Source organism: Anser anser, assembly GCF_964211835.1.
Source record: "Anser anser genome assembly, chromosome: 32".
NCBI lineage: Eukaryota > Metazoa > Chordata > Aves > Anseriformes > Anatidae > Anser > Anser anser.
Window position 1 is genome coordinate 704,444 of NC_139753.1, and position 26,706 is coordinate 731,149.

A 26,706-nucleotide genomic window follows, 5' to 3' on the forward strand; every position below is an offset into this window, starting at 1 on the left:
TCCAGAGAGTGCACTGGCACCACTGGGGATGCACTTCAGTGAGTCCAGAGAGTGCACTGGCACCACTGGGGATGCAGTGCAGTGAGTCCAGAGAGTGCACTGGCACCACTGAGAATGCACTTCAGTGTCCAGAGAGTGCACTGGCACCACTGGGGATGCAGTGCAGTGAGTCCAGAGAGTGCACTGGCACCACTGGGGATGCAGTGCTGTGACTCCAGAGAGTGCACTGGCACCACTGGGGATGCAGTGCAGTGAGTCCAGAGAGTGCACTGGCACCACTGGGGATGCGGTGCCGGGAGTCCAGAGAGTGCTTTGGCACCAGTGGGGATGCACTGCAGTTACTCCAGAGACTGCACTGGCACCACTGGGGATGCAGTGCAGTGAGTCCAGAGAGTGCACTGGCACCACTGGGGATGCACTGGAGTGAGTCCAGAGAGTGCACTGTCACCACTGGGGATGCAGTGCAGTGAGTCCACAGAGTGCACTGGCACCACTGGGGATGCAGTGCAGTGAGTCCAGAGAGTGCACTGGCACCACTGGGGATGCACTGCAGTGAATCCAGTGAGTGCACTGGCACCACTGGGGATACAGTGCAGTGAGTCCAGAGAGTGCACTGGCACCACTGGGGATGCAGTGCAGTGAGTCCAGAGAGTGCACTGGCACCACTGGGGATGCAGTACAGTGAGTCCAGAGAGTGCACTGGCACCACAGATGATGCAGTACACTGAGTCCAGTGAGTGCACTGGCACCACTGGGGATGTAGTGCAGTGACTCGAGAGAGTGCACTTGCACCACTGGGGATGCAGTGCAGTGAGTCCAGAGAGTGCACTGGCACCACTGGGGATGCACTGCAGTGAGTCCAGAGAGTGCACTGGCACCACTGGGGATGCAGTGCAGTGAGTCCAGAGAGTGCACTGGCACCACTGGGGATGCACTGCAGTGAGTCCAGAGATTGCACTGGCACCACTGTGGATGCAGTGCAGTGAGTCCAGAGACTTCACTGGCACCACTGGGAATGCAGAGAAGTGAGTCCAGAGAGTGCACTGGCACCACTGGGGATGCAGTGCAGTGAGTCCAGAGAGTGCACTGGCACCCCTGGGGATGCAGTGCAGTGAGTCCAGAGAGTGCACTGGCACCACCTGTGATGCAGTGCAGTGAGTCCAGAGAGTGCACTGGCACCAATGGGGCTGCAGTGCAGTGAGTCCAAAGAGTGCACTGGCACCACTGGGAATGCACTGCAGTGAGTCCAGAGAGTGCACTGGCACCACTGGTGATGCAGTACAGTGAGTCCAGAGAGTGCACTGGCACCACTGGTGATGCAGTGCAGTGAGTCCAGAGAGTGCACTGGCACCACTGGGGATGCACTTCAGTGAGTCCAGAGATTGCACTGGCACCACTGGGGATGCAGTGCAGTGAGTCCAGAGAGTGCACTGGCACCACTGGGGATGCAGTGCATTGAGTCCAGAGAGTGCACTGGCACAACTGGGGATGCACTTCAGTGAGTCCAGAGAGTGCACTGACACCACTGGGGATGCAGTGCAGTGAGTCCATAGAGTGCACTGGCAGCACTGGGGATGCACTGCAGTGAGTCCAGAGAGTACACTGGCACCAGTGGGGATGCAGTGCAGTGAGTCCAGAGAGTGCACTGGCACCACTGGGGATGCACTGCAGTGAGTCCAGAGAGTGCACTGGCACCACTGGGGATGTGTCCAGTGAGTCCAGTGAGTGCACTGGCACCACTGGGGATGCAGTGCAGTGAGTCCAGAGAGTACACTGGCACCAGTGGGGATGCAGTGCAGTGAGTCCAGAGAGTGCACTGGCACCACTGGGGATGCAGTGCAGTCAGTCCAGAGAGTGCACTGGCACCACTGGGGGTGCAGTACAGTGAGTCCAGAGAGTGCACTGGCACCACTGGGAATGCAGTGCAGTGAGTCCACAGAGTGCACTAGCACCACTGGGGATGCAGTGCAGTGAGTCCAGAGAGTGCGCTGGAACCACTGGGGATGCAGTGCAGTGAGTCCAGAGAGTGCACTGGCACCACTGGGGATGCAGTGCAGTGAGTCCAGAGAGTGCACTGGCACCAGTGGGGACGCACTGCAGTGAGTCCAGTGAGTGCACTGGCACCACTGGGGATGCAGTGCAGTGAGTCCAGAGAGTGCACTGGCACCACTGGGGAAGCAGTGCAGTGAGTCCAGAGAGTGCAGTGGCACCACTAGGGATGCAGTGCAGTGAGTCCAGAGAGTGCACTGGCAGCCCTGGGGATGCAGTGCAGTGAGTCCAGAGAGTGCACTGGCACCACTGGGGATGCACTTCAGTGAGTCCAGAGAGTGCACTGGCACCACTGGGGATGCAGTGCAGTGAGTCCAGAGAGTGCACTGGCACCACTGAGAATGCACTTCAGTGAGTCCAGAGAGTGCACTGGCACCACTGGGGAAGCAGTGCAGTGAGTCCAGAGAGTGCAGAGGCACCACTGGTGATGCAGTTTAGTGAGTCCAGAGAGTGCACTGGCACCACTGGGGATGCACTGCAGTGAATCCAGTGAGTGCACTGGCACCGCTGGGGATACAGTGCAGTGAGTCCAGAGAGTGCACTGGCACCACTGGGGATGCAGTGCAGTGAGTCCAGAGAGTGCACTGGCACCACTGGGGATGCATTGCAGTGAGTCCAGAGAGTGCACTGGCAACACAGATGATGCAGTACACTGAGTCCAGTGAGTGCACTGGCACCACTGGGGATGTAGTGCAGTGACTCGAGAGAGTGCACTTGCACCACTGGGGATGCAGTGCAGTGAGTCCAGAGAGTGCACTGGCACCACTGGGGATGCACTGCAGTGAGTCCAGAGAGTGCACTGGCACCACTGGGGATGCAGTGCAGTGAGTCCAGAGAGTGCACTGGCACCACTGGGGATGCACTGCAGTGAGTCCAGAGATTGCACTGGCACCACTGTGGATGCAGTGCAGTGAGTCCAGAGACTTCACTGGCACCACTGGGAATGCAGAGAAGTGAGTGCAGAGAGTGCACTGGCACCACTGGGGATGCAGTGCAGTGAGTCCAGAGAGTGCACTGGCACCCCTGGGGATGCAGTGCAGTGAGTCCAGAGAGTGCACTGGCACCACCTGTGATGCAGTGAAGTGAGTCCAGAGAGTGCACTGGCACCAATGGGGCTGCAGTGCAGTGAGTCCAAAGAGTGCACTGGCACCACTGGGAATGCACTGCAGTGAGTCCAGAGAGTGCACTGGCACCACTGGTGATGCAGTACAGTGAGTCCAGAGAGTGCACTGGCACCACTGGGGATGCACTGCAGTGAGTCCAGAGAGTGCACTGGCACCACTGGGGATGCACTTCAGTGAGTCCAGAGATTGCACTGGCACCACTGGGGATGCAGTGCAGTGAGTCCAGAGAGTGCACTGGCACCACTGGGGATGCAGTGCATTGAGTCCAGAGAGTGCACTGGCACCACTGGGGATGCACTTCAGTGAGTCCAGAGAGTGCACTGACACCACTGGGGATGCAGTGCAGTGAGTCCACAGAGTGCACTAGAACCACTGGGGATGCAGTGCAGTGAGTCCAGAGAGTGCGCTGGAACCACTGGGGATGCAGTGCAGTGAGTCCAGAGAGTGCACTGGCACCACTGGGGATGCAGTGCAGTGAGTCCAGAGAGTGCACTGGCACCACTGGGGATGCACTGCAGTGAGTCCAGAGAGTGCACTGTCACCACTGGGGATGCAGTACAGTGAGTCCAGAGAGTGCACTGGCACCACTGGGGAAGCAGTGCAGTGAGTCCAGAGAGTGCAGTGGCACCACTAGGGATGCAGTGCAGTGAGTCCAGAGAGTGCACTGGCAGCACTGGGGATGCAGTGCAGTGAGTCCAGAGAGTGCACTGGCACCACTGGGAATGCACTGCAGTGAGTCCAGAGAGTGCACTGGCACCACTGGGGATGCAGTGCAGTGAGTCCAGAGAGTGCACTGGCACCACTGAGAATGCACTTCAGTGAGTCCAGAGAGTGCACTGGCACCACTGAGAATGCACTTCAGTGAGTCCAGAGAGTGCACTGGCACCACTGGGGATGCAGTACAGTGAGTCCAGAGATTGCACTGGCACCACAGGGGATGCAGTGCTGTGACTCCAGAGAGCGCACAGGCACCACTGGGGATGCAGTACAGTGAGTCCAGAGAGTGCACTGGCACCACTGGGGATGCACTGCAGTGAGTCCAGAGAGTGCACTGGCACCAGTGGGGATGCACTGCAGTGAGTCCAGTGAGTGCACTGGCACCACTGGGGAAGCAGTGCAGTGAGTCCAGAGAGTGCAGAGGCACCACTGGTGATGCAGTTTAGTGAGTCCAGAGAGTGCACTGGCACCACTGGGGATGCAGTGCAGTGAGTCCAGTGAGTGTACTGGCACCACTGGGGATGCACTGCAGTGAGTCCAGAGAGTGCACTGGCACCACTGAGAATGCACTTCAGTGAGTCCAGAGAGTGCACTGGCACCACTGGGGATGCACTTCAGTGAGTCCAGAGAGTGCACTGGCACCACTGGGGATGCACTGCAGTGAGTCCAGAGAGTGCACTGGCACCACTGGGGATGCAGTGCTGTGACTCCAGAGAGTGCACTGGCACCACTGGGGATGCAGTGCAGTGAGTCCAGAGAGTGCACTGGCACCACTGGGGATGCGGTGCCGGGAGTCCAGAGAGTGCTTTGGCACCAGTGGGGATGCACTGCAGTTACTCCAGAGACTGCACTGGCACCACTGGGGATGCAGTGCAGTGAGTCCAGAGAGTGCACTGGCACCACTGGGGATGCACTGGAGTGAGTCCAGAGAGTGCACTGTCACCACTGGGGATGCAGTGCAGTGAGTCCACAGAGTGCACTGGCACCACTGGGGATGCAGTGCAGTGAGTCCAGAGAGTGCGCTGGAACCACTGGGGATGCAGTGCAGTGAGTCCAGAGAGTGCACTGGCACCACTGGGGATGCAGTGCAGTGAGTCCACAGAGTGCACTAGCACCACTGGGGATGCAGTGCAGTGAGTCCAGAGAGTGCGCTGGAACCACTGGGGATGCAGTGCAGTGAGTCCAGAGAGTGCACTGGCACCACTGGGTCTTCAGTGCAGTGAGTCAAGAGAGTGCAGTGGCACCACTGGGGATGCAGTGCAGTGAGTCCAGAGAGTGCACTGGCACCACTGGGGATGCAGTGCAGTGAGTCCAGAGAGTGCACTGGCACCACTGGGGATGCAGTGCAGTGAGTCCAGAGAGTGCAGTGGCACCACTAGGGATGCAGTGCAGTGAGTCCAGAGAGTGCACTGGCAGCACTGGGGATGCAGTGCAGTGAGTCCAGAGAGTGCACTGGTACCACTGGGGATGCAGTTCAGTGAGTCCAGAGAGTGCACTGGCACCACTGGGGATGCAGTGCAGTGAGTCCAGAGAGTGCACTGGCACCACTGAGAATGCACTTCAGTGAGTCCAGAGAGTGCACTGGCACCACTGGGGATGCAGTGCAGTGAGTCCAGAGATTGCACTGGCACCACTGGGGATGCAGTGCTGTGACTCCAGAGAGCGCACAGGCACCACTGGGGATGCAGTGCAGTGAGTCCAGAGAGTGCACTGGCACCACTGGGGATGCACTGCAGTGAGCCCAGAGAGTGCACTGGCACCAGTGGGGATGCACTGCAGTGAGTCCAGTGAGTGCACTGGCACCACTGGGGAAGCAGTGCAGTGAGTCCAGAGAGTGCAGAGGCACCACTGGTGATGCAGTTTAGTGAGTCCAGAGAGTGCACTGGCATCACTGGGGATGCAGTGCAGTGAGTCCAGTGAGTGTACTGGCACCACTGGGGATGCACTGCAGTGAGTCCAGAGAGTGCACTGGCACCACTGAGAATGCACTTCAGTGAGTCCAGAGAGTGCACTGGCACCACTGGGGATGCAGTGCAGTGAGTCCAGAGAGTGCACTGGCACCACTGGGGATGCACTGCAGTGAGTCCAGAGAGTGCACTGGCACCACTGGGGATGCAGTGCTGTGACTCAAGAGAGTGCACTGGCACCACTGGGGATGCTAGGCCTAGGAAGTGCTGGGGGAAGAACGTTAGGTTTACTCCTGTATATATTACCCCGAAGTGGGCTTTTGCTCATGTTTGGTGTAGGGTAAACCCAGTGAGTAGTGGGAATCAGTGAGTAAATCCTGCTAGAATGGCAAAGACGGCACCTATGGATAGGACGTAGTGGAAGTGGGCAACTACGTAGTACGTGTCGTGCAGGGCGATGTCTAGGGAAGAGTTTGCAAGAACGATTCCTGTTAATCCTCCGATGGTAAATAGGAAGATAAATCCTAGAGCTCATAGTATTGGGGGGAGTCTCATTTGATTGTTCCTCCGTGCAGGGTGGCTAGTCAGCTAAATACTTTGATTCCGGTAGGGATGGCAATGATTATAGTGGCTGATGTAAAGTAGGCTCGGGTATCAACGTCTATTCCTACTGTAAACATGTGGTGAGCTCAGACGATGAATCCTAGGAAGCCGATGGATAGTATGGCTCAGACTATTCCCATGTAGCCGAAGGGCTCCTTGACTATGTAGTATGCTACAGTCTCTGGACTCACTGCACTGCATCCCCACATGGGGGGAGGCCTGCTAGGGATAAAAGTACTAGTATTAGGGTGGCGTTTAGCACTGGGGTTTTTGTTCATGAGGTTGTGATCATGGATAGGTTAAGGGCTTTGATTTTGTTAAGGGCTAGGAATACGGCTGATGTTATGATTGTGTATAGGTAGAAGGTAAGTAAGGCCAATTTGGGGCTGTAAACTAGGATGATGGCGATTCAGCCTAAGTGGGAGATGGACGAGAAGGCTAGGATTTTGCGTGTTTGTGTTTGGTTCAGTCCTATTCAGCCTCCTAGTGCTGTTGAGGCTAGGGCCATGGCGGTGAGTAGAGCTGGGTCGAGGGATTTGGATGTTAGTAGGAGCAGGGTTAGTGGGGGGAATTTTATGAGGGTCGAGAGTAGCAGGGCTGTTATTAGTGGCGATCCTTGTAGTACTTCTGGGAATCAGAAGTGAAATGGCACTAGGCCCAGTTTAATAGCGATTGCTGCTGTCAGTAGTAGACAGGAGGTTGGGTGGTTTATTTGTGTGATGTCTCATTGGCCGGTGACTCAGGCATTGGTTATGCTAGAGAATAGGACCAGGGCGGAAGCAGCTGCTTGGGTTAGGAAGTATTTCGTTGCGGCTTCTACTGCTCGTGGGTGGTGGGATTTGGCAATTAGGGGAATGATGGCTAGTGCGTTGATCTCCAGTCCTGTCCAGGCCAGAACTCAGTGGTTGCTGGAAATTGTGATTGTGGTGCCCAAGATGAGGCTGAAGGTTATGATTGGGGTCGCGTAAGGGTTCATTAGTAGAGGAGGGGGTTAAACCATCATTTTCGGGGTATGGGCCCGATAGCTTGATTAGCTGACTCTACTAGAAAATAATATAAGGGAAGTATGGAGAATTTTGATTTCTCTTGTGTGGGTTCAATTCCTACTTTTCTAAGGTCAACAGGAAATGAGAGGGCTGTTATACCTCTATGTTCACTTTATCATAGTGACCCTTTGTAGTTCAGGCACATTTCCTTATGTAAGGAGGTAGGCCTGCATAGCAGATAGGTATGCTGATGTGTCAGAGGCACAGAGCTAGTGTGAGGGGTAGGAAGTTTTTTCATAGTAGGTGCATTAGTTGGTCATATCGGAATCGTGGGTATGAAGCTCGGACCCATAAGAAACCAGAAGATAGTAGGAGGACTTTTGTGGCTAGGATGACGGGGAATAGTTCTGTGGGTGGCCCTAGGGCGCTTGGGTTTAGGAATATGATGGCTGTAAGTGTATTTATTAGCATAATGTTCGCATATTCAGCTAGGAAGAATAAGGCGAAGGGTCCTGCGGCGTATTCAACGTTAAACCCTGAGACTAGCTCAGATTCACCCTCTGTGAGGTCAAAAGGAGCTCGGTTTGTCTCTGCTAGGGTGGATACGTATCATATTATTGCTAGGGGTCATGAGGAGAAAATGAAGTATAGAGGCTCCTGTGCGATGGCAAAGGAGCTGAGTGTGTAGCTTCCGCTTAGTATGATTATTGATAGCAGGATTATGGCCAGTGTCACTTCGTATGAAATGGTCTGTGCTACTGCCCGTAGGGCTCCGATTAGTGCGTATTTTGAGTTCGAGGCTCAGCCTGATCATAGGACTGAGTAGACGGCTAGGCTTGACATGGCTATTAGGAAGAGAACTCCGAGGTTTAGATCTGCTAGGGGAAATGGGAGTGGTAGTGGTGCTCAAGTGGTGAGGGCTAGGACAAGGGCTAGTATTGGTATCAGAATGAATAGAAGTGGGGAAGAGGTAGAGGGTCGGATGGGCTCTTTGGTAAATAGTTTCAGTCCGTCCGCAAATGGTTGAAGTAGGCCAAAAGGCCCGACAACGTTAGGGCCTTTGCGGGATTGTATGTAGCTTAGGATTTTCCGTTCTACTAGGGTTAGGAAGGCTACGGCAATCAGGATTGGGATGATGTATAGGAGGGATATAACGAGGCAGCTTAGTGTTGTTATTTGAATCATGGGTGAAGCTAGGGAGAGGATTTGAACCTCTGGGGAAAGGGCTTAAGCCTTCTGCACTTGCCGGGCTCTGCCACTCTAGCTGGTCCTTTTCTAGGATTGAAAGTGGTGGGGGAAGGCCCTCTTCACGGTTTAGTTGGTTTCACTGCTTAGAGGGGGGGGGCGTGCTTGTGGTATTGGCCCCACTTTCCCGGTCCTTTCGTACTGGGGAGAGTGTGTCATAGATAGAAACCGACCTGGATTGCTCCGGTCTGAACTCAGATCACGTAGGACTGTTAATCGTTGAACAAACGAACCCTTAATAGCGGCTGCACCATTAGGATGTCCTGATCCAACATCGAGGTCGTAAACCCCCCTGTCGATATGGGCTCTTGAGGGGGATTGCGCTGTTATCCCTGGGGTAGCTTGGTCCATTAATCAATTATATTGGGTCTGGTCACTGTTAGCACTTTGAGGGGTAGCTCTAGGTAAAGAGGTATGGTCTTGTTTTTGGAGGATTTGTTCTCCTCCAAGGTCGCCCCAACCGAAAAATATCGACCAGGCTCTGCGATGGTAGTGGCCCCAGTGGGGTTGATTGAGGATTCGCGGTGGTCGTTGATTTTTAAGTTCCACAGGGTCTTCTCGTCTTATGTTCACATCCCCGCTTTTGCACGGGGAGATCAATTTCACTGATTATCTGTGAGAGACAGTTAAGACCTCGTTTAGCCATTCATACAAGTCTCGATTTATGGGACAATTGATTGCGCTATCTTTGCACGGTTAGGATACCGCGGCCGTTAAACCTAAGTCACCGGGCAGGCATCACCTTCAATACTTGTTTAATTTGCTGAAGGCTATGTTTTTGGTAAACAGTCGGGCCTTATTAATTTGCCGAGTTCCTTTCACAGATTTTAATCGCTCTTATAGGCGCTCCTGAGTCGGGTTAACAGGGTTAGTTAATACGTGGTCTTGTAGGGGTTTTTGTATCTGTCTAGGTCTGTTAATAATGTTTCTATGTAAGCTTGCGCCGTTAGAGGGGTGTGGCCCTGTACATGAGGGGCCTAGGATGATTCCTAGGATTGTTATGAGGATGGCAGCGGTTTTGGTGATAAGGGGTATGGTTATTGGGGGGGTTTTGGTTGGTGTGATGAAAGAGGTAATGATTATTCCTGCTGTAATGCTGCCTAGGGCGAGTCGGGTTAGGGGGGCGGTGATTAGTGGGTTGTTTTCGTTTATTGATACTATTGGGGGGATTCGGGTTTGTCCAGCTTGGACTAGGATGGTTATGCGGATGCTGTAGGTTGCGGTGAATGCTGTGGCTATAAGGGTTAGGAGTAGGGCTCAAGTATTTAGGTATGATGTGTTTAAGCTTTCGATGATGAGGTCTTTTGAGTAGAATCCGGCTAGGAATGGGGTTCCTATCAGCGCCAGGTTTCCGATGGTTAGGCAGGAAGTAGTGACTGGGAGTATTTTCTGTAGGCCTCCTATCTTTCGGATATCTTGTTCTCCGTTTAGGTTGTGGATGATAGACCCTGAGCATAGGAATAGTATGGCTTTAAAGAAGGCATGGGTTGAGATGTGTAGGAAGGCTAGTTGTGGGAGGTTTAGTCCGATAGTGACTATTATTAGTCCTAGTTGGCTGGATGTTGAGAAAGCAATGATTTTTTTGATGTCATTTTGGGTTAGGGCGCATGTGGCAGCGAATAGGGTTGATAGAGCACCTAGGCATAGGCAGGCAGTTAGGGCTGTCTGGTTGGTGGCTAGCAGGGGGTGCATGCGGATGAGCAGGAAGATTCCGGCTACTACTATGGTACTGGAGTGCAGTAGGGCTGATACTGGGGTGGGGCCTTCTATTGCTGCGGGCAGTCATGGGTGGAGTCCAAATTGGGCGGATTTTCCTGCGGCTGCGAGGATTAATCCTATGAGGGGGAGGATTGGGGTTTGGTGGGGGTGTACGGCTTGTTGGATCTCTCAGGTGTTGAATGTTGAAGCTAGTCATGCTATGCTCAGGATCAGTCCGACGTCTCCGATTCGGTTGTAGATTACGGCTCGTAGGGCGGCGGTGTTGGCATCTGCTCGGCCTTGTCATCAGCCGATGAGAAGGAAGGACATGATTCGTACTCCTTCCCAGCCTACGAATAGGAGGAATATGTTGTTTGCGGTTGTTAGGAGGAGTATGGCGACTAGGAATGTCAGTAGGTAGGTGAAAAATTTTGTTACGTATGGCTCTGAGGCCATGTATCATATGGCGAATTGTAGGATTGATCATGTTACAAATAGGGCGATTGGAAGAAATGTTATTGAGTATTGGTCTATTTTTAGGCTCAGGGGGATTTTAAAGTTTATAATGAATTTTCACTCCCAGTGGCAGGTGACAGATTCTACTCCCGAGTAGATGAATGCGGTTGTAGGGGCTAGGCTAATTAGGAATGCGGTTTTAACAGCGCGGGTGGTGGCTTGTGGGGTGTTTTTAAAGTTTTTAAATAGAAATGGCAGGATGATTGGGGTTAGGAGGATTGTCAGCGTGAGTAGTGTGAGGGAGTTGATTAGTAGTGTGGGGTTCACTATTTTTACTTGGATTTGCACCAAGATGGGTGGTTCCTAAGACCAGTGGATTGCTGTTATCCTTTAAAAGTAAGGGGGCTGAGGTTTTAGGCTCAGATGTAAGAGTTAGCAGCTCTTGTTGGTTAAACCCTCCCCTCGGCAGGTAAGAAGGTTTGAACTTCTATTCTTAGAATCACAGTCTAATGTTTGGTTTAAACTATACTTGCATGAGGGGATTCCGGAGATCAGTTCGGGTTTGAGGATTAGGAGGAATATTGGGATAATGTGGAGTGTTATGAGCAGGTGTTCTCGCGTGGTTGAGTTTTGCATAGATGTGATGTGGGAGGGGATTGAGCCTCGTTGGGTCATTAGTAGTATGAATAAGGTGTAGGAGGCGGTTAGTAGGGTTGCGATTCCTGTTAGGATGATCGTGAAGGCAGATCAGTTGAATAAGGTGATTATAATGGTTAGCTCTGCTATGAGGTTTGTTGTTGGGGGTAAGGCTATGTTTGTTAGATTGGCCAGCAATCATCAGGTAGCTATGAGTGGTAGGAGAGGTTGTAGGCCTCGTGTGAGTAGTAGAATTCGGCTGTGCGTACGTTCATAGTTTGTGTTGGCTAGGCAGAATAGTATGGAGGAAGTTAGTCCATGGGAAATTATTAGGATCATTGCCCCTGAGAATGATCAGTGGGTTTGGATTATTCCTGCGGCGATAACTAGGCCTATGTGGCTAACGGATGAATAAGCGATTAGTGATTTTAGGTCTGTCTGTCGTAGGCAGATTGAGCTAGTCATTAGGGCGCCTCATAGGGCCAGGGTTAGGAAGGGGTAGTGCAGGAGGTTGGACAGTGGGCCCATAAATAGAGTGACTCGTATAATTCCGTATCCTCCTAGCTTTAGTAGTAGGGCGGCGAGGAGTATTGAGCCTGCGATGGGTGCTTCTACGTGGGCTTTTGGCAGTCAGAGGTGTAGGCCGTATAGTGGGGCTTTTACTATGAATGCTATGAGCAGTGCTAGACCTGATAGTATTCCTGTCCATGAGGTGGATAGGGTTGGGTGGGTTAGTTGTAGGGTTGGCAGGTGCAGGGTGCCAATTTTCACGTATAGGTGTATGATTGTGATTAGCAGGGGTAGAGAGCTTACTGGCGTGTAGAATAGCAGGTAGATGCCAGCGCTTAGGCGTTCTGGTTGGTTCCCCCATCGGGTGATTAAGATTAGGGTGGGAATGAGGGTTGCTTCAAATGAGATGTAAAATAGTGCTAGTTCTGTGGTGGAAAAGGCTAGTAGGATGAATGGCTGGACTGCGACTAAGGTTGAGATAAAGATTCGTTTGCGTTGTAGGGGTTCTTGTTGCAGGTGGTTTTGGCTTGCTATGATTATGAGTGGGAGTAGTCAGCAGGATAGTACTAGGAGGGGGGATGAGATTTGGTCAATTCCTGTTCAGTTGGATAAAAATTTGTAGGGGTAGTAGGTTGGGATTAATCACTGTAGGCTTAGGGCAGCGATTAGGAGGCTGTATAAGGTGGTGTTAGTCCATAGAAATTTTGGTGGAGACAGCAGGGCTGTTGGAAGAAGTATGATTGTGGGTAGGATGATTTTTAGCATTGCAGGAGGTTTAGGTTGTGTAGATGGTCGGAGCCATGTGTGCGGGTGGAGGCTACTAGGATGGCCAGGCCTGTGCCCGCCTCACACGCTGAGAAGGTTAGCATGAGAATTGGTACCATGGTGAATGAGGAGACTTGGTTTTCGATGGATCATATTGATAGGCCTACGAATATCGATAATATTATGCTTTCAAGGCATAGTAGGGCGGATACTAGGTGGGTTCGGTGGAAGGCTAGTCCTAGTCCGCTGAAAATGAAGGCTGAGTAGAAGCTTAAATGTAGGGGCGACATAAGAAAGTTACAGGGTTGGCTGTAATCTGCTGGGTCGAAACCAGCTATCTTTTTGGTTAGACTAACTTTCTGTTATTCTGCTCATTCTAGGCCCCCTTGAATTCACTCGTAGGCCAGTCCGAGTGTTAGGAGAAGGAGGATCACTACAGTTCAGGTGAGGGTCATTAGGGGGGATTGGAGTTGGACGGCTCATGGCAGGGGGAGTAGGAGGGCGATTTCTAGGTCGAATAGGACGAACAGGATGGCTACTGAGGAAGAATCGGACTGAGAATGGTAATCGAGCAGATCCAAGTGGGTCGAATCCACATTCGTACGGTGAGAGTTTCTCTGAGTCGGGGTTTATTTGGGCGAGTCAGAAGTTTAATGCGGTTAGGGCGGCGCTTAGGATTGATGATAGGGCGAATATGAACATGAGTGCGTTCATTGCTCTCCTCTGGGTTTATACCAGATTCTAGAGATTGGAAGTCAATTGTAATTAATATACTAGAAGAGCAAGATCCTCATCAGTAGATGGTTATGTAGAGGAATAGTCAGATGACGTCTACGAAGTGTCAGTATCAGGCTGCTGCCTCGAATCCGAAGTGGTGGTCTGATGTAAAGTGGAACTTGATCAGTCGGAAGAGGCAGACGGTCAGGAAGGAGGATCCGATGATTACATGGAGTCCGTGGAATCCAGTGGCAACGAAGAAGGTAGATCCGTAGACGCTATCAGCGATTGAGAATGGGGCTTCGTGGTATTCTATTGCTTGTAGGGCTGTGAAGTAGAATCCCAAGAGGATCGTTAGGGTTAGGGCGTGGATGGCATGTTTTCGGTTTCCTTCTGTGATGCTGTGATGGGCTCACGTTACGGTAACGCCTGAGGCTAGTAGGATGGCTGTGTTTAGTAGGGGGACTTCTATCGGGTTGAGTGGTTTAATTCCTGTTGGGGGTCATTGGCCTCCTAGTTCTGGGGTTGGGGCCAGGCTCGAGTGGAAGAACGCTCAGAAGAACCCTAAGAAGAAGAATGCTTCGGATGTGATGAAAAGGATTATGCCGTATCGTAGGCCTTTTTGGACTGTGGGAGTGTGATGGCCTTGGAAGGTGCTTTCTCGTACAATGTCTCGTCATCATTGGAGTATTACTAGGAGTATTGAGATGAGGCCTAGGGTTAGTAGTATGGATGAGTTGTAGTGGAATCACATGATTAATCCTGAGGTTGTGAGTAGGGCGGCAGCTGCCCCGAAGATTGGTCAAGGGCTTGGGTCAACTATGTGGTATGAGTGTGCTTGGTGTGCCATTAGATGTTTTCTTGTAAGTATAGGCTTAGAAGGAGCACGAAGACGTAGGCCTGGATTATGGCTACTGCTACTTCTAGGATGGTTAGGAGTAGTAGGATGATTATTGTTAGGATGGATACTGCAGGAAGGGTGGGTATTAATGCAATGGAGGCTGTAGAGATGAGTTGGATGAGTAAGTGTCCTGCTGTAAGGTTGGCTGTAAGGCGGACTCCGAGGGCTAGGGGGCGGATTAGTAGGCTGGTTGTTTTGATCAGGATTAGTGCGGGGATTAGGGGTGTAGGGGTACCTTCGGGTAATAGGTGGGCTAAAGAGGCTGATGGTTGGTTTCGTAGGCCTGTTAGTAGTGTGGCGAGCCATAGTGGGAAGGCTAGGGCTATGTTCATAGATAGTTGGGTGGTTGGGGTGAATGTATATGGAAGGAGGCCTAGAAGGTTGATTGTAAGAAGTATGATTATTAGGGATGTAAATATTATGGCTCATTTGTGGCCATTTTTGTTGAGTGGGACTATTAGTTGTTTTGTGATTAGGTGAAGGAGTCATGTTTGGATAGTAGAAAGGCGGTTGTTGATTCATCGGTTGTTTGGGGACGGGAATAGTAGGGCTGGGAAGAGTAGGGATAGTAGGATTAAGGGGATGCCGAATAGATTGGGGCTGGAAAATTGGTCAAAGAAGCTTAGGTTCATGGTCAGGATCATGGTGTGGGTTTGGTAGTGAGGGAGGTCTTATTTGATGGGGGGTTGGTTGTGGTGAAGGCTCGTAGTTTTGGTTGGATGAGGAGTGCTAGGGTTAATCAGGTTATAATTATGATTGAAAATCATGGTGCGGGGTTAAGCTGTGGCATATCATTAAGGAGGGGGAAGTCCCTCTTTGGCTAGCTTAAAAGGCTAGTGCTGTTGCATAGCTTCTTAATGATTAGGATGATGATAGAAGGGACGATCAGGCCTCGAAATGTGGGAGTGGGGTTGATTCTACTACAATGGGTATGTAGCTGTGATTAGCCCCGCAAATTTCTGAGCATTAGAAATCTCATTTAGGAATCCTCATTAGGAATCTCATCCGGAGATCTGTCTTGAGGCGGGATAGTTGCGAGTGGCAGGGAGTGTGGGAGGATATGGGCAGGTTTCTAGAGCAGTGGTCACCTCCAGTGTTTTGGACATTCACCCCTGAACAACTGCAAAATCCTAAAAAGCTGGCAGAATGCTTGAAAAAAAGGTGTCATGACTCTGGCAGTTCCAAAGTGACACAAATCACTGTAGCGTGCTGGGGTCTGGCTTGTGCCTATCGAGCTGCAATTGATGCTACTAGCAACCTAGCTCCAGCTCCTGTAGCCGTTCCAGCTGCAGCTCCTGCAGCCACTCCAGCTGCAGCTCCTGCAGCCGCTCCAGCTGCAGCTCCTGCAGCCGCTCCAGCTCCAGCTCCTGTAGCCGTTCCAGCTCCAGCTCCTGCAGCCGCTCCAGCTCCTGCAGCCGCTCCAGCTCCTGCAGCCGCTCCAGTTCCAGATCCTGCAGCTACTCCAGCTCCAGCTCCTGCAGCCGTTCCAGTTCCAGCTCCTGCAGCCGCTCCAGCTCCTGCAGCCGCTCCAGTTCCAGCTCCTGCAGCTACTCCAGCTCCAGCTCCTGCAGCCGCTCCAGCTCCTGCAGCCGTTCCAGTTCCAGCTCCTGCAGCCGCTCCAGCTCCTGCAGCCGTTCCGGCTCCTGCAGCCGCTCCAGCTCCAGCTCCTGCAGCCGCTCCAGCCCCTGCAGCCACTCCAGCTCCAGCTCCTGCAGCCGCTCCAGCTCCAGCTCCTGCAGCCGTTCCGGCTCCTGCAGCCGCTCCAGCTCCAGCCCCTGCAGCCGCTCCAGCTCCAGCCCCTGCAGCCGCTCCAGCTCCTGCAGCTGCCCCAGCTCGTGCAGCTGCTCCCACTCCTGTGGCTGGGTCAGAGAAACGAGCTGTAGCAGTGCAAGTTGACCCCGCAGAGGGTATTCCAACCCCTGTGGCAGACCCTGCGTCTGGGTCAGAGAAACGAGCTGTAGCAGTGCAAGTTGACCCCGCAGAGGGTATTCCAACCCCTGTGGCAGACCCTGCGTCTGGGTCAGAGAAACGAGCTGTAGCAGTGCAAGTTGACCCCGCAGAGGGTATTCCAACCCCTGTGGCAGACCCTGTGGCTGGGTCAGAGAAACGAGCTGTAGCAGTGCAAGTTGCCCCTGTAGACAAGGTGAAAAAATGGTATAGAGGCTCAGGTCGTTTAAAACGCAGACAGTCTTCTGCTAAGTCTGGGCGTAGTGAAGACGAGGCTGGGCCATCAAAGGTGCAGGAGACTGAAGATGAGGATGAGGATGGCGAAAAATCAACAGTAACTACCCGGACTCCATACCAGCCATCAAAGGTGCAGGAGACTGAAGATGAGGATGAGGATGTCGGAAAATCAACAGTAACTACCCGGACTCTACACCGGCCATCAAAGGTGCAGAAGACTGAAGATGAGGATGAGGATGTCGAAAAATCAACAGTAATTACCCGGACTCTATACCAGCGTGAGCTACGAGATGTGCGAAAAGATTTTGGTCGCTGTATAGGCGAGCAGCTTGTCACCTGGCTGCTCCGGTGCTGGGACACGGGAGCCAATTATGTGGAATTGGAGGGCAAGGAAGCCAGGCGGCTGGGATCCCTTGCTAGGGACGCATGCATTGACAAAGCAATTGGAGATGGAGCACAATCTCGCAGCCTCTGGAGGCGTCTCCTGTCAGCTGTGAAGGAAAGGTATCCCTTCAAGGAAGAACTTGTATGTTTACCAAGCAAATGGACCACCATGGAGAAGGGAATTCAGTACCTGAGGGAATTGTCCGTACGGGAAGTAATTTATAAGGACCTAGACGACGCACAAACATCCGCAGATCCAGATGCAGTCCGGTGTACACTACCCATGTGGCGGAAGTTTGTACAGAGTGCCCCATCATCATATGCCAGCTCATTGGCAATGCTAGCCTGGAAAACGGAGGAGAATCCCACAGTGAATGAAGTGACTAAAATACTCCGGCAGTACGAAGGAAATCTCTCCTCTTCCCTAAAGGCCTGTGTCTCAGCTGTGGAGAAACTCTCTGAAGAGGTCCACCAACTTAAAGAGAATTTATCTTCCCCTCCACCTGAACGAACCAGTGTCCACCAGCTAAAAGAGAATGCTTTAGAGAAACTTTCTGAAAAGATCCACCAACTTGAAGAAAGATTATCTTCCCCTTCACCTGAACGAACCAGTGTCCACCAGCTAAAAGAGAATGCTTTGGAGAAACTTTCTGAAAAGATCCACCAACTTGAAGAAAGATTATCTTCCCCTTCACCTGAACGAACCAGTGTCCACCAGCTAAAAGAGAATGCTTTGGAGAAACTTTCTGAAAAGATCCACCAACTTGAAGAAAGATTATCTTCCCCTTCACCTGAACGAACCAGTGTCCACCAGCTAAAAGAGAATACCTTGGAGAAACTTTCTGAAGAGATCCACCAACTTAAAGAGAGTTTATTTTCCTCCCCACCTGTACAAACCAGTGTCTCAGCTATTAGGGGTAAACGTTCATCTATGCAAGGAAGACAATATGGTGGGCACACACACCGCGCCACCCTGTGGTTTTACCTACGTGACCATGGAGAGGACATGAGAAAATGGGATGGAAAATCTACTGTGACCCTAGAGGCACGGGTACGTGAATTGCAAAGGAAAACAATTGGGAAAAAGGAGTTCTCTGAAAGGTTTGCTGCTCCAACTTCCAGCAGGCAGTCCTTTAAACACAGAAATGAAGATTCTGACCAGGACTAGAGGGGCCCTGCCTCCAGCCAGGGGGAGGAAAGGGACAATCGAGTTTATTGGACTGTGTGGATTCGATGGCCTGGCACGTCAGACGCACAGAAGTATAAGGCTTTGGTAGACACCGGTGCACAATGTACTCTAATGCCATCAAGCTATAAAGGGCCAGAGCCCATCTGTATTTATGGTGTGACGGGGGGATCCCAGCAGTTAACTGTATTGGAGGCTGAAGTGAGTCTAACCGGTAATGAGTGGCAAAAGCACCGTATTGTGACTGGCCCAGATGCTCCGTGCATCCTTGGCATAGACTATCTTAGAAGAGGATATTTCAAGGACCCAAAAGGGTTCCGCTGGGCTTTTGGCATAGCTGCTTTGGAGACAGAGGACATTAAACAGTTGTCTACCTTGCCTGGTCTCTCAGAGGACCCTTCTGTTGTGGGGTTGCTGAGGGTTGAAGAACAGCAAGTGCCGATCGCTACCACAACTGTGCACTGGCGGCAATATCGCACCAACCGAGACTCCCTGAGTCCCATCCATAAGCTAATTCGTCAACTGGAGAGCCAAGGAGTGATCAGCAAGACTCATTCACCTTTTAATAGTCCCATATGGCCAGTGCGAAAGTCTAATGGTGAGTGGAGACTAACAGTGGACTATCGTGGCCTGAACGAAGTCACGCCACCACTGAGTGCTGCAGTGCCGGACATGCTAGAACTCCAGTATGAACTGGAATCAAAGGCAGCCAAGTGGTATGCCACAATCGATATCGCTAATGCATTTTTCTCCATCCCTCTAGCAGCAGAGTGCAGGCCACAGTTCGCTTTCACTTGGAGGGGAGTCCAATATACTTGGAATCGGCTGCCCCAGGGGTGGAAACACAGCCCTACCATTTGCCATGGACTGATCCAGTCTGCGCTGGAGCAGGGGGAAGCTCCTGAACACCTGCAGTACATCGATGACATCATTGTGTGGGGTGACACTGCAGAAGAAGTTTTCGAGAAAGGGAAGAAAATAGTCCAAATCCTTCTGAAGGCCGGTTTTGCCATAAAACAGAATAAAGTTAAAGGACCTGCACGAGAGATCCAGTTTTTAGGAATAAAATGGCAAGATGGACGCCGTCAAATCCCAATGGATGTGATCAACAAGATAACAGCTATGTCTCCACCAACTAGCAAAAAAGAAACACAAACTTTCCTAGGTGTCGTGGGGTTTTGGAGAATGCATATTCCAAATTACAGTCTGATTGTAAACCCGCTCTACCAAGTAACCCGTAAGAAGAATGCTTTTGAATGGGGCCCTGAGCAACGACAAGCCTTTGAACAAATTAAGCAGGAAATAGTTCATGCAGTAGCCCTCGGGCCAGTCCGAACAGGACCAGATGTAAAGAATGTGCTCTACACCGCAGCCGGAGAGAATGGTCCCACCTGGAGCCTCTGGCAGAAAGAACCTGGGGAAACTCGAGGTCGACCCCTGGGGTTTTGGAGTCGGGGATACAGAGGATCTGAAGCCCGCTATACTCCAACTGAAAAGGAGATATTGGCAGCATATGAAGGAGTTCGATCTGCTTCGGAAGTGGTCGGTACTGAAGCGCAGCTCCTCCTGGCACCCCGACTGCCGGTACTAGGCTGGATGTTCAAAGGAAGGGTCCCCTCTACGCATCATGCAACTGATGCTACATGGAGCAAGTGGGTTGCACTGATTACTCAGCGGGCTCGAATAGGAAACCCCAGTCGCCCAGGAATCTTGGAGGTGATTATGGACTGGCCAGAAGGCAAATACTTTGGGATATCACCAGAGGAGGAGGTGGTTCGTGCTGAAGAAGCCCCCCTGTACAACAAGCTACCAGAAAATGAGAAGAAATATGCCTTGTTCACTGACGGGTCCTGTCGTATTGTGGGAAAGCATCGGAGATGGAAAGCTGCTGTATGGAGTCCTACACGACGAGTTGCAGAAGCTGCTGAGGGAGAAGGTGAATCGAGTCAGTTTGCAGAAGTAAAAGCCATTCAGCTGGCTTTAGATATTGCTGAACGAGAAAAGTGGCCAGTTCTCTATCTCTATACTGATTCATGGATGGTAGCAAATGCCCTGTGGGGGTGGTTACAGCAATGGAAGCAGAACAACTGGCAGCGCAGGGGCAAGCCCATCTGGGCTGCGGCATTGTGGCAAGATATTGCTGCCCGGGTAGAGAACCTGGTTGTAAAGGTACGCCATGTAGATGCTCATGTGCCCAAGAATCGGGCTACTGAAGAACACCAAAACAACCAGCAGGTGGATCAGGCTGCTAAGATTGAAGTGGCTCAGGTGGACCTGGACTGGCAACATAAAGGTGAATTATTTATAGCCCGATGGGCCCATGACACCTCAGGCCATCAAGGTAGAGATGCAACCTACAGATGGGCTCGTGATCGAGGGGTGGACCTGACCATGGACACTACAGCACAGGTTATTCATGACTGTGAAACATGTGCTGCAATCAAGCAAGCCAAACGGTCAAAACCTCTTTGGTATGGAGGACGATGGCTGAAATATAAATATGGAGAGGCCTGGCAGATTGATTACATCACACTCCCTCAAACCCGCAACGGCAAGCGCCACGTACTTACAATGGTGGAAGCAACCACCGGATGGCTGGAAACATATCCTGTGCCCCATGCCACCGCCCGGAACACTATCCTGGGCCTTGAAAAGCAAGTCTTATGGCGACATGGCACCCCAGAGAGAATTGAGTCAGACAACGGGACTCATTTCCGAAACAACCTTATAGACACTTGGGCCAAAGAACATGGTATTGAGTGGGTGTATCACATCCCCTATCATGCACCAGCCTCTGGAAAAGTTGAACGATACAATGGACTGTTGAAGACTACACTGAAAGCAATGGGTGCTGGGACATTCAAAAATTGGGATACACATTTGGCAAAGGCCACCTGGTTAGTCAATACCAGGGGATCTGCCAACCGAGCTGGACCTGCCCAATCAAACCTGTTACGCACTGTAGAAGGGGATAAAGTTCCTGTAGTGCACGTAAGAAACATGCTGGGTAAAACAGTCTGGGCTACTCCTGCCTCAGGAAAAGGCAAACCCATTCGTGGAATTGCTTTTGCTCAGGGACCTGGATGCACTTGGTGGGTAATGCAAAAGAATGGGGAGGTCCGGTGTGTACCTCAAGGGGATTTGATACTGGGTGAGAATAGCCCATGAGTTGAATTGTAGTATGTTAATTATTATATAATAATGTATGTCATCACTACCATGATTGCTATATATCATAGATGAAAATGGTGATTAATTAGAATGTATTGGACAGAGTGTAACCTGAGCATGACATAAATGGTATGGAATAAGGGGTGGATATCTGTCCTGGTTCCAGTTAGGACAGAGTTAAGTAGCTCATAGTAGCTGGTAGGGTGCTATGTTTTGGATTAGGATGAGAAGAGCGCTGATAACATGCTGATGTTTTAATTGTTGCAGAGCAGTGTTTACACCAGGCCAAGGACTTTTCGGCTTCTTGCTCTGTCCTGCCAGCGAGCAGGCTGGGGGTGCAGCAGGAGCTGGGAGGGGACAGACCCAGGACAGCTGACCCAAACTGGCCAAAGGGGTATTCCATACCATCTGACGTCATGCTAAACAATATATAGGGGTGGCTGGCCGGGGTGGGGGGGCCGGCTGCTCGGGAATAGGCTGGGCATCGGTCAGCGGGTGGTGAGCAATTGCATTGTGCATCACTTGTTTTCTTACACATTATTATTGTTAATACTATTACCATTATCACTATTATTATTATTATTGTTATTATTATTTTCCTGTCTTAATAAACTGTCTTTATCTCAACTCACAGGCTTCACTTTCCCGTTTCTCTCCCCCATCCCAGAGAGGGAGGGGGGAGGGTGAGCGAACGGCTGTGTGGTGTTTAGCTGCCAGCCGGGTTAAACCACAACAGATTCCAAGACGCCTCATCACCCATCATAGAAGAACTCGTTGAATTCCACGACCACGCCCTAATCGTTGCCCTAGCTATCTGCAGCCTAGTTCTCTACCTTTTAGCCCACATACTAACAGAAAAACTCTCGTCCAATGCTGTAGACGCCCAAGAAGTAGAGCTGATCTGGACAATCCTACCTGCTATCGTCCTGGTACTCCTCGCCCTCCCATCCCTACAAATCCTCTACATAATGGACAAAATCGATGAACCAGACCTCACCCTAAAAGCCATCGGCCACCAATGATACTGAAGCTACGAATACACAGACTTCAAAGACCTATCATTCGACTCCTACATAGTGCCCACCCCAGACTTACCCAACGGCCACTTCCGACTGCTAGAAGTTGACCACCGCGTAGTTATCCCAATAGAATCCCCCATCCGCGTGATCATTACTGCAGGAGACGTACTCCACTCCTGAGCAGTCCCAACGCTCGGAGTTAAAACAGACGCAATCCCAGGCCGACTAAACCAAACTTCATTCATTACCACCCGGCCTGGGATTTTTTACGGACAATGCTCAGAAATTTGCGGGGCTAATCACAGCTACATACCCATTGTAGTAGAATCAACCCCACTCCCACATTTCGAGGCCTGATCGTCCCTTCTATCATCATCCTAATCATTAAGAAGCTATGCAACAGCACTAGCCTTTTAAGCTAGCCAAAGAGGGACTTCCCCCTCCTTAATGATATGCCACAGCTTAACCCCGCACCATGATTTTCAATCATAATTATAACCTGATTAACCCTAGCACTCCTCATCCAACCAAAACTACTAGCCTTCACCACAACCAACCCCCCATCAAATAAGACCTCCCTCACTACCAAACCCACACCATGATCCTGACCATGAACCTAAGCTTCTTTGACCAATTTTCCAGCCCCAATCTATTCGGCATCCCCTTAATCCTACTATCCCTACTCTTCCCAGCCCTACTATTCCCGTCCCCAAACAACCGATGAATCAACAACCGCCTTTCTACTATCCAAACATGACTCCTTCACCTAATCACAAAACAACTAATAGTCCCACTCAACAAAAATGGCCACAAATGAGCCATAATATTTACATCCCTAATAATCATACTTCTTACAATCAACCTTCTAGGCCTCCTTCCATATACATTCACCCCAACCACCCAACTATCTATGAACATAGCCCTAGCCTTCCCACTATGGCTCGCCACACTACTAACAGGCCTACGAAACCAACCATCAGCCTCTTTAGCCCACCTATTACCCGAAGGTACCCCTACACCCCTAATCCCCGCACTAATCCTGATCGAAACAACCAGCCTACTAATCCGCCCCCTAGCCCTCGGAGTCCGCCTTACAGCCAACCTTACAGCAGGACACTTACTCATCCAACTCATCTCTACAGCCTCCATTGCATTAATACCCACCCTTCCTGCAGTATCCATCCTAACAATAATCATCCTACTACTCCTAACCATCCTAGAAGTAGCAGTAGCCATAATCCAGGCCTACGTCTTCGTGCTCCTTCTAAGCCTATACTTACAAGAAAACATCTAATGGCACACCAAGCACACTCATACCACATAGTTGACCCAAGCCCTTGACCAATCTTCGGGGCAGCTGCCGCCCTACTCACAACCTCAGGATTAATCATGTGATTCCACTACAACTCATCCATACTACTAACCCTAGGCCTCATCTCAATACTCCTAGTAATACTCCAATGATGACGAGACATTGTACGAGAAAGCACCTTCCAAGGCCATCACACTCCCACAGTCCAAAAAGGCCTACGATACGGCATAATCCTTTTCATCACATCCGAAGCATTCTTCTTCTTAGGGTTCTTCTGAGCGTTCTTCCACTCGAGCCTGGCCCCAACCCCAGAACTAGGAGGCCAATGACCCCCAACAGGAATTAAACCACTCAACCCGATAGAAGTCCCCCTACTAAACACAGCCATCCTACTAGCCTCAGGCGTTACCGTAACGTGAGCCCATCACAGCATCACAGAAGGAAACCGAAAACACGCCATCCACGCCCTAACCCTAACGATCCTCATGGGATTCTACTTCACAGCCCTACAAGCAATAGAATACCACGAAGCCCCATTCTCAATCGCCGATAGCGTCTACGGATCTACCTTCTTCGTTGCCACTGGATTCCACGGACTCCACGTAATCATCGGATCCTCCTTCCTGACCGTCTGCCTCTTCCGACTGATCAAGTTCCACTTTACATCAGACCACCACTTCGGATTCGAGGCAGCAGCCTGATACTGACACTTCGTAGACATCATCTGACTATTCCTCTACATAACCATCTACTGATGAGGATCTTGCTCTTCTAGTATATTAATTACAATTGACTTCCAATCTCTAGAATCTGGTATAAACCCAGAGGAGAGCAATGAACGCACTCATGTTCATATTCGCCCTATCATCAATCCTAAGCGCCGCCCTAACCGCATTAAACTTCTGACTCGCCCAAATAAACCCCGACTCAGAGAAACTCTCACCGTACGAATGTGGATTCGACCCACTTGGATCTGCTCGATTACCATTCTCAGTCCGATTCTTCCTCAGTAGCCATCCTGTTCGTCCTATTCGACCTAGAAATCGCCCTCCTACTCCCCCTGCCATGAGCCGTCCAACTCCAATCCCCCCTAATGACCCTCACCTGAACTGTAGTGATCCTCCTTCTCCTAACACTCGGACTGGCCTACGAGTGAATTCAAGGGGGCCTAGAATGAGCAGAATAACAGAAAGTTAGTCTAACCAAAAAGATAGCTGGTTTCGACCCAGCAGATTACAGCCAACCCTGTAACTTTCTTATGTCGCCCCTACATTTAAGCTTCTACTCAGCCTTCATTTTCAGCGGACTAGGGCTAGCCTTCCACCGAACCCACCTAGTATCCGCCCTACTATGCCTTGAAAGCATAATATTATCGATATTCGTAGGCCTATCAATATGATCCATCGAAAACCAAGTCTCCTCATTCACCATGGTACCAATTCTCATGCTAACCTTCTCAGCGTGTGAGGCGGGCACAGGCCTGGCCATCCTAGTAGCCTCCACCCGCACACATGGCTCCGACCATCTACACAACCTAAACCTCCTGCAATGCTAAAAATCATCCTACCCACAATCATACTTCTTCCAACAGCCCTGCTGTCTCCACCAAAATTTCTATGGACTAACACCACCTTATACAGCCTCCTAATCGCTGCCCTAAGCCTACAGTGATTAATCCCAACCTACTACCCCTACAAATTTTTATCCAACTGAACAGGAATTGACCAAATCTCATCCCCCCTCCTAGTACTATCCTGCTGACTACTCCCACTCATAATCATAGCAAGCCAAAACCACCTGCAACAAGAACCCCTACAACGCAAACGAATCTTTATCTCAACCTTAGTCGCAGTCCAGCCATTCATCCTACTAGCCTTTTCCACCACAGAACTAGCACTATTTTACATCTCATTTGAAGCAACCCTCATTCCCACCCTAATCTTAATCACCCGATGGGGGAACCAACCAGAACGCCTAAGCGCTGGCATCTACCTGCTATTCTACACGCCAGTAAGCTCTCTACCCCTGCTAATCACAATCATACACCTATACATGAAAATTGGCACCCTGCACCTGCCAACCCTACAACTAACCCACCCAACCCTATCCACCTCATGGACAGGAATACTATCAGGTCTAGCACTGCTCATAGCATTCATAGTAAAAGCCCCACTATACGGCCTACACCTCTGACTGCCAAAAGCCCACGTAGAAGCACCCATCGCAGGCTCAATACTCCTCGCCGCCCTACTACTAAAGCTAGGAGGATACGGAATTATACGAGTCACTCTATTTATGGGCCCACTGTCCAACCTCCTGCACTACCCCTTCCTAACCCTGGCCCTATGAGGCGCCCTAATGACTAGCTCAATCTGCCTACGACAGACAGACCTAAAATCACTAATCGCTTATTCATCCGTTAGCCACATAGGCCTAGTTATCGCCGCAGGAATAATCCAAACCCACTGATCATTCTCAGGGGCAATGATCCTAATAATTTCCCATGGACTAACTTCCTCCATACTATTCTGCCTAGCCAACACAAACTATGAACGTACGCACAGCCGAATTCTACTACTCACACGAGGCCTACAACCTCTCCTACCACTCATAGCTACCTGATGATTGCTGGCCAATCTAACAAACATAGCCTTACCCCCAACAACAAACCTCATAGCAGAGCTAACCATTATAATCACCTTATTCAACTGATCTGCCTTCACGATCATCCTAACAGGAATCGCAACCCTACTAACCGCCTCCTACACCTTATTCATACTACTAATGACCCAACGAGGCTCAATCCCCTCCCACATCACATCTATGCAAAACTCAACCACGCGAGAACACCTGCTCATAACACTCCACATTATCCCAATATTCCTCCTAATCCTCAAACCCGAACTGATCTCCGGAATCCCCTCATGCAAGTATAGTTTAAACCAAACATTAGACTGTGATTCTAAGAATAGAAGTTCAAACCTTCTTACCTGCCGAGGGGAGGGTTTAACCAACAAGAGCTGCTAACTCTTACATCTGAGCCTAAAACCTCAGCCCCCTTACTTTTAAAGGATAACAGCAATCCACTGGTCTTAGGAACCACCCATCTTGGTGCAAATCCAAGTAAAAATAGTGA

General features: G+C 50.8%; 1 protein-coding gene across 1 annotated transcript; it reads left to right on the forward strand.

The window, feature by feature from the left end:
* Nucleotides 1-16,500: 16,500 nt before the first annotated feature.
* LOC310888250 (uncharacterized protein) lies at nt 16,501-26,496 on the forward strand. The gene is made up of 2 exons (XM_083814824.1): nt 16,501-21,160; nt 21,874-26,496. Exons 1-2 carry the CDS (start codon nt 18,183-18,185, stop codon nt 21,947-21,949), a joined length of 3,054 nt encoding a protein of 1,017 aa, XP_083670950.1. The 5' UTR covers nt 16,501-18,182; the 3' UTR covers nt 21,950-26,496.
* Nucleotides 26,497-26,706: the final 210 nt, after the last annotated feature.

Excerpts from the sequence above, each read along its gene's own strand:
- LOC310888250 (XM_083814824.1), top strand. The coding sequence starts at position 18,183 with ATGCCATCAAGCTATAAAGGGCCAGAGCCCATCTGTATTTATGGTGTG. Across the intron at positions 21,161-21,873 it reads CAGGGACCTGGATGCACTTG|GCTTCACTTTCCCGTTTCTC; the intron begins GTGGGTAATGCA and ends CTCAACTCACAG.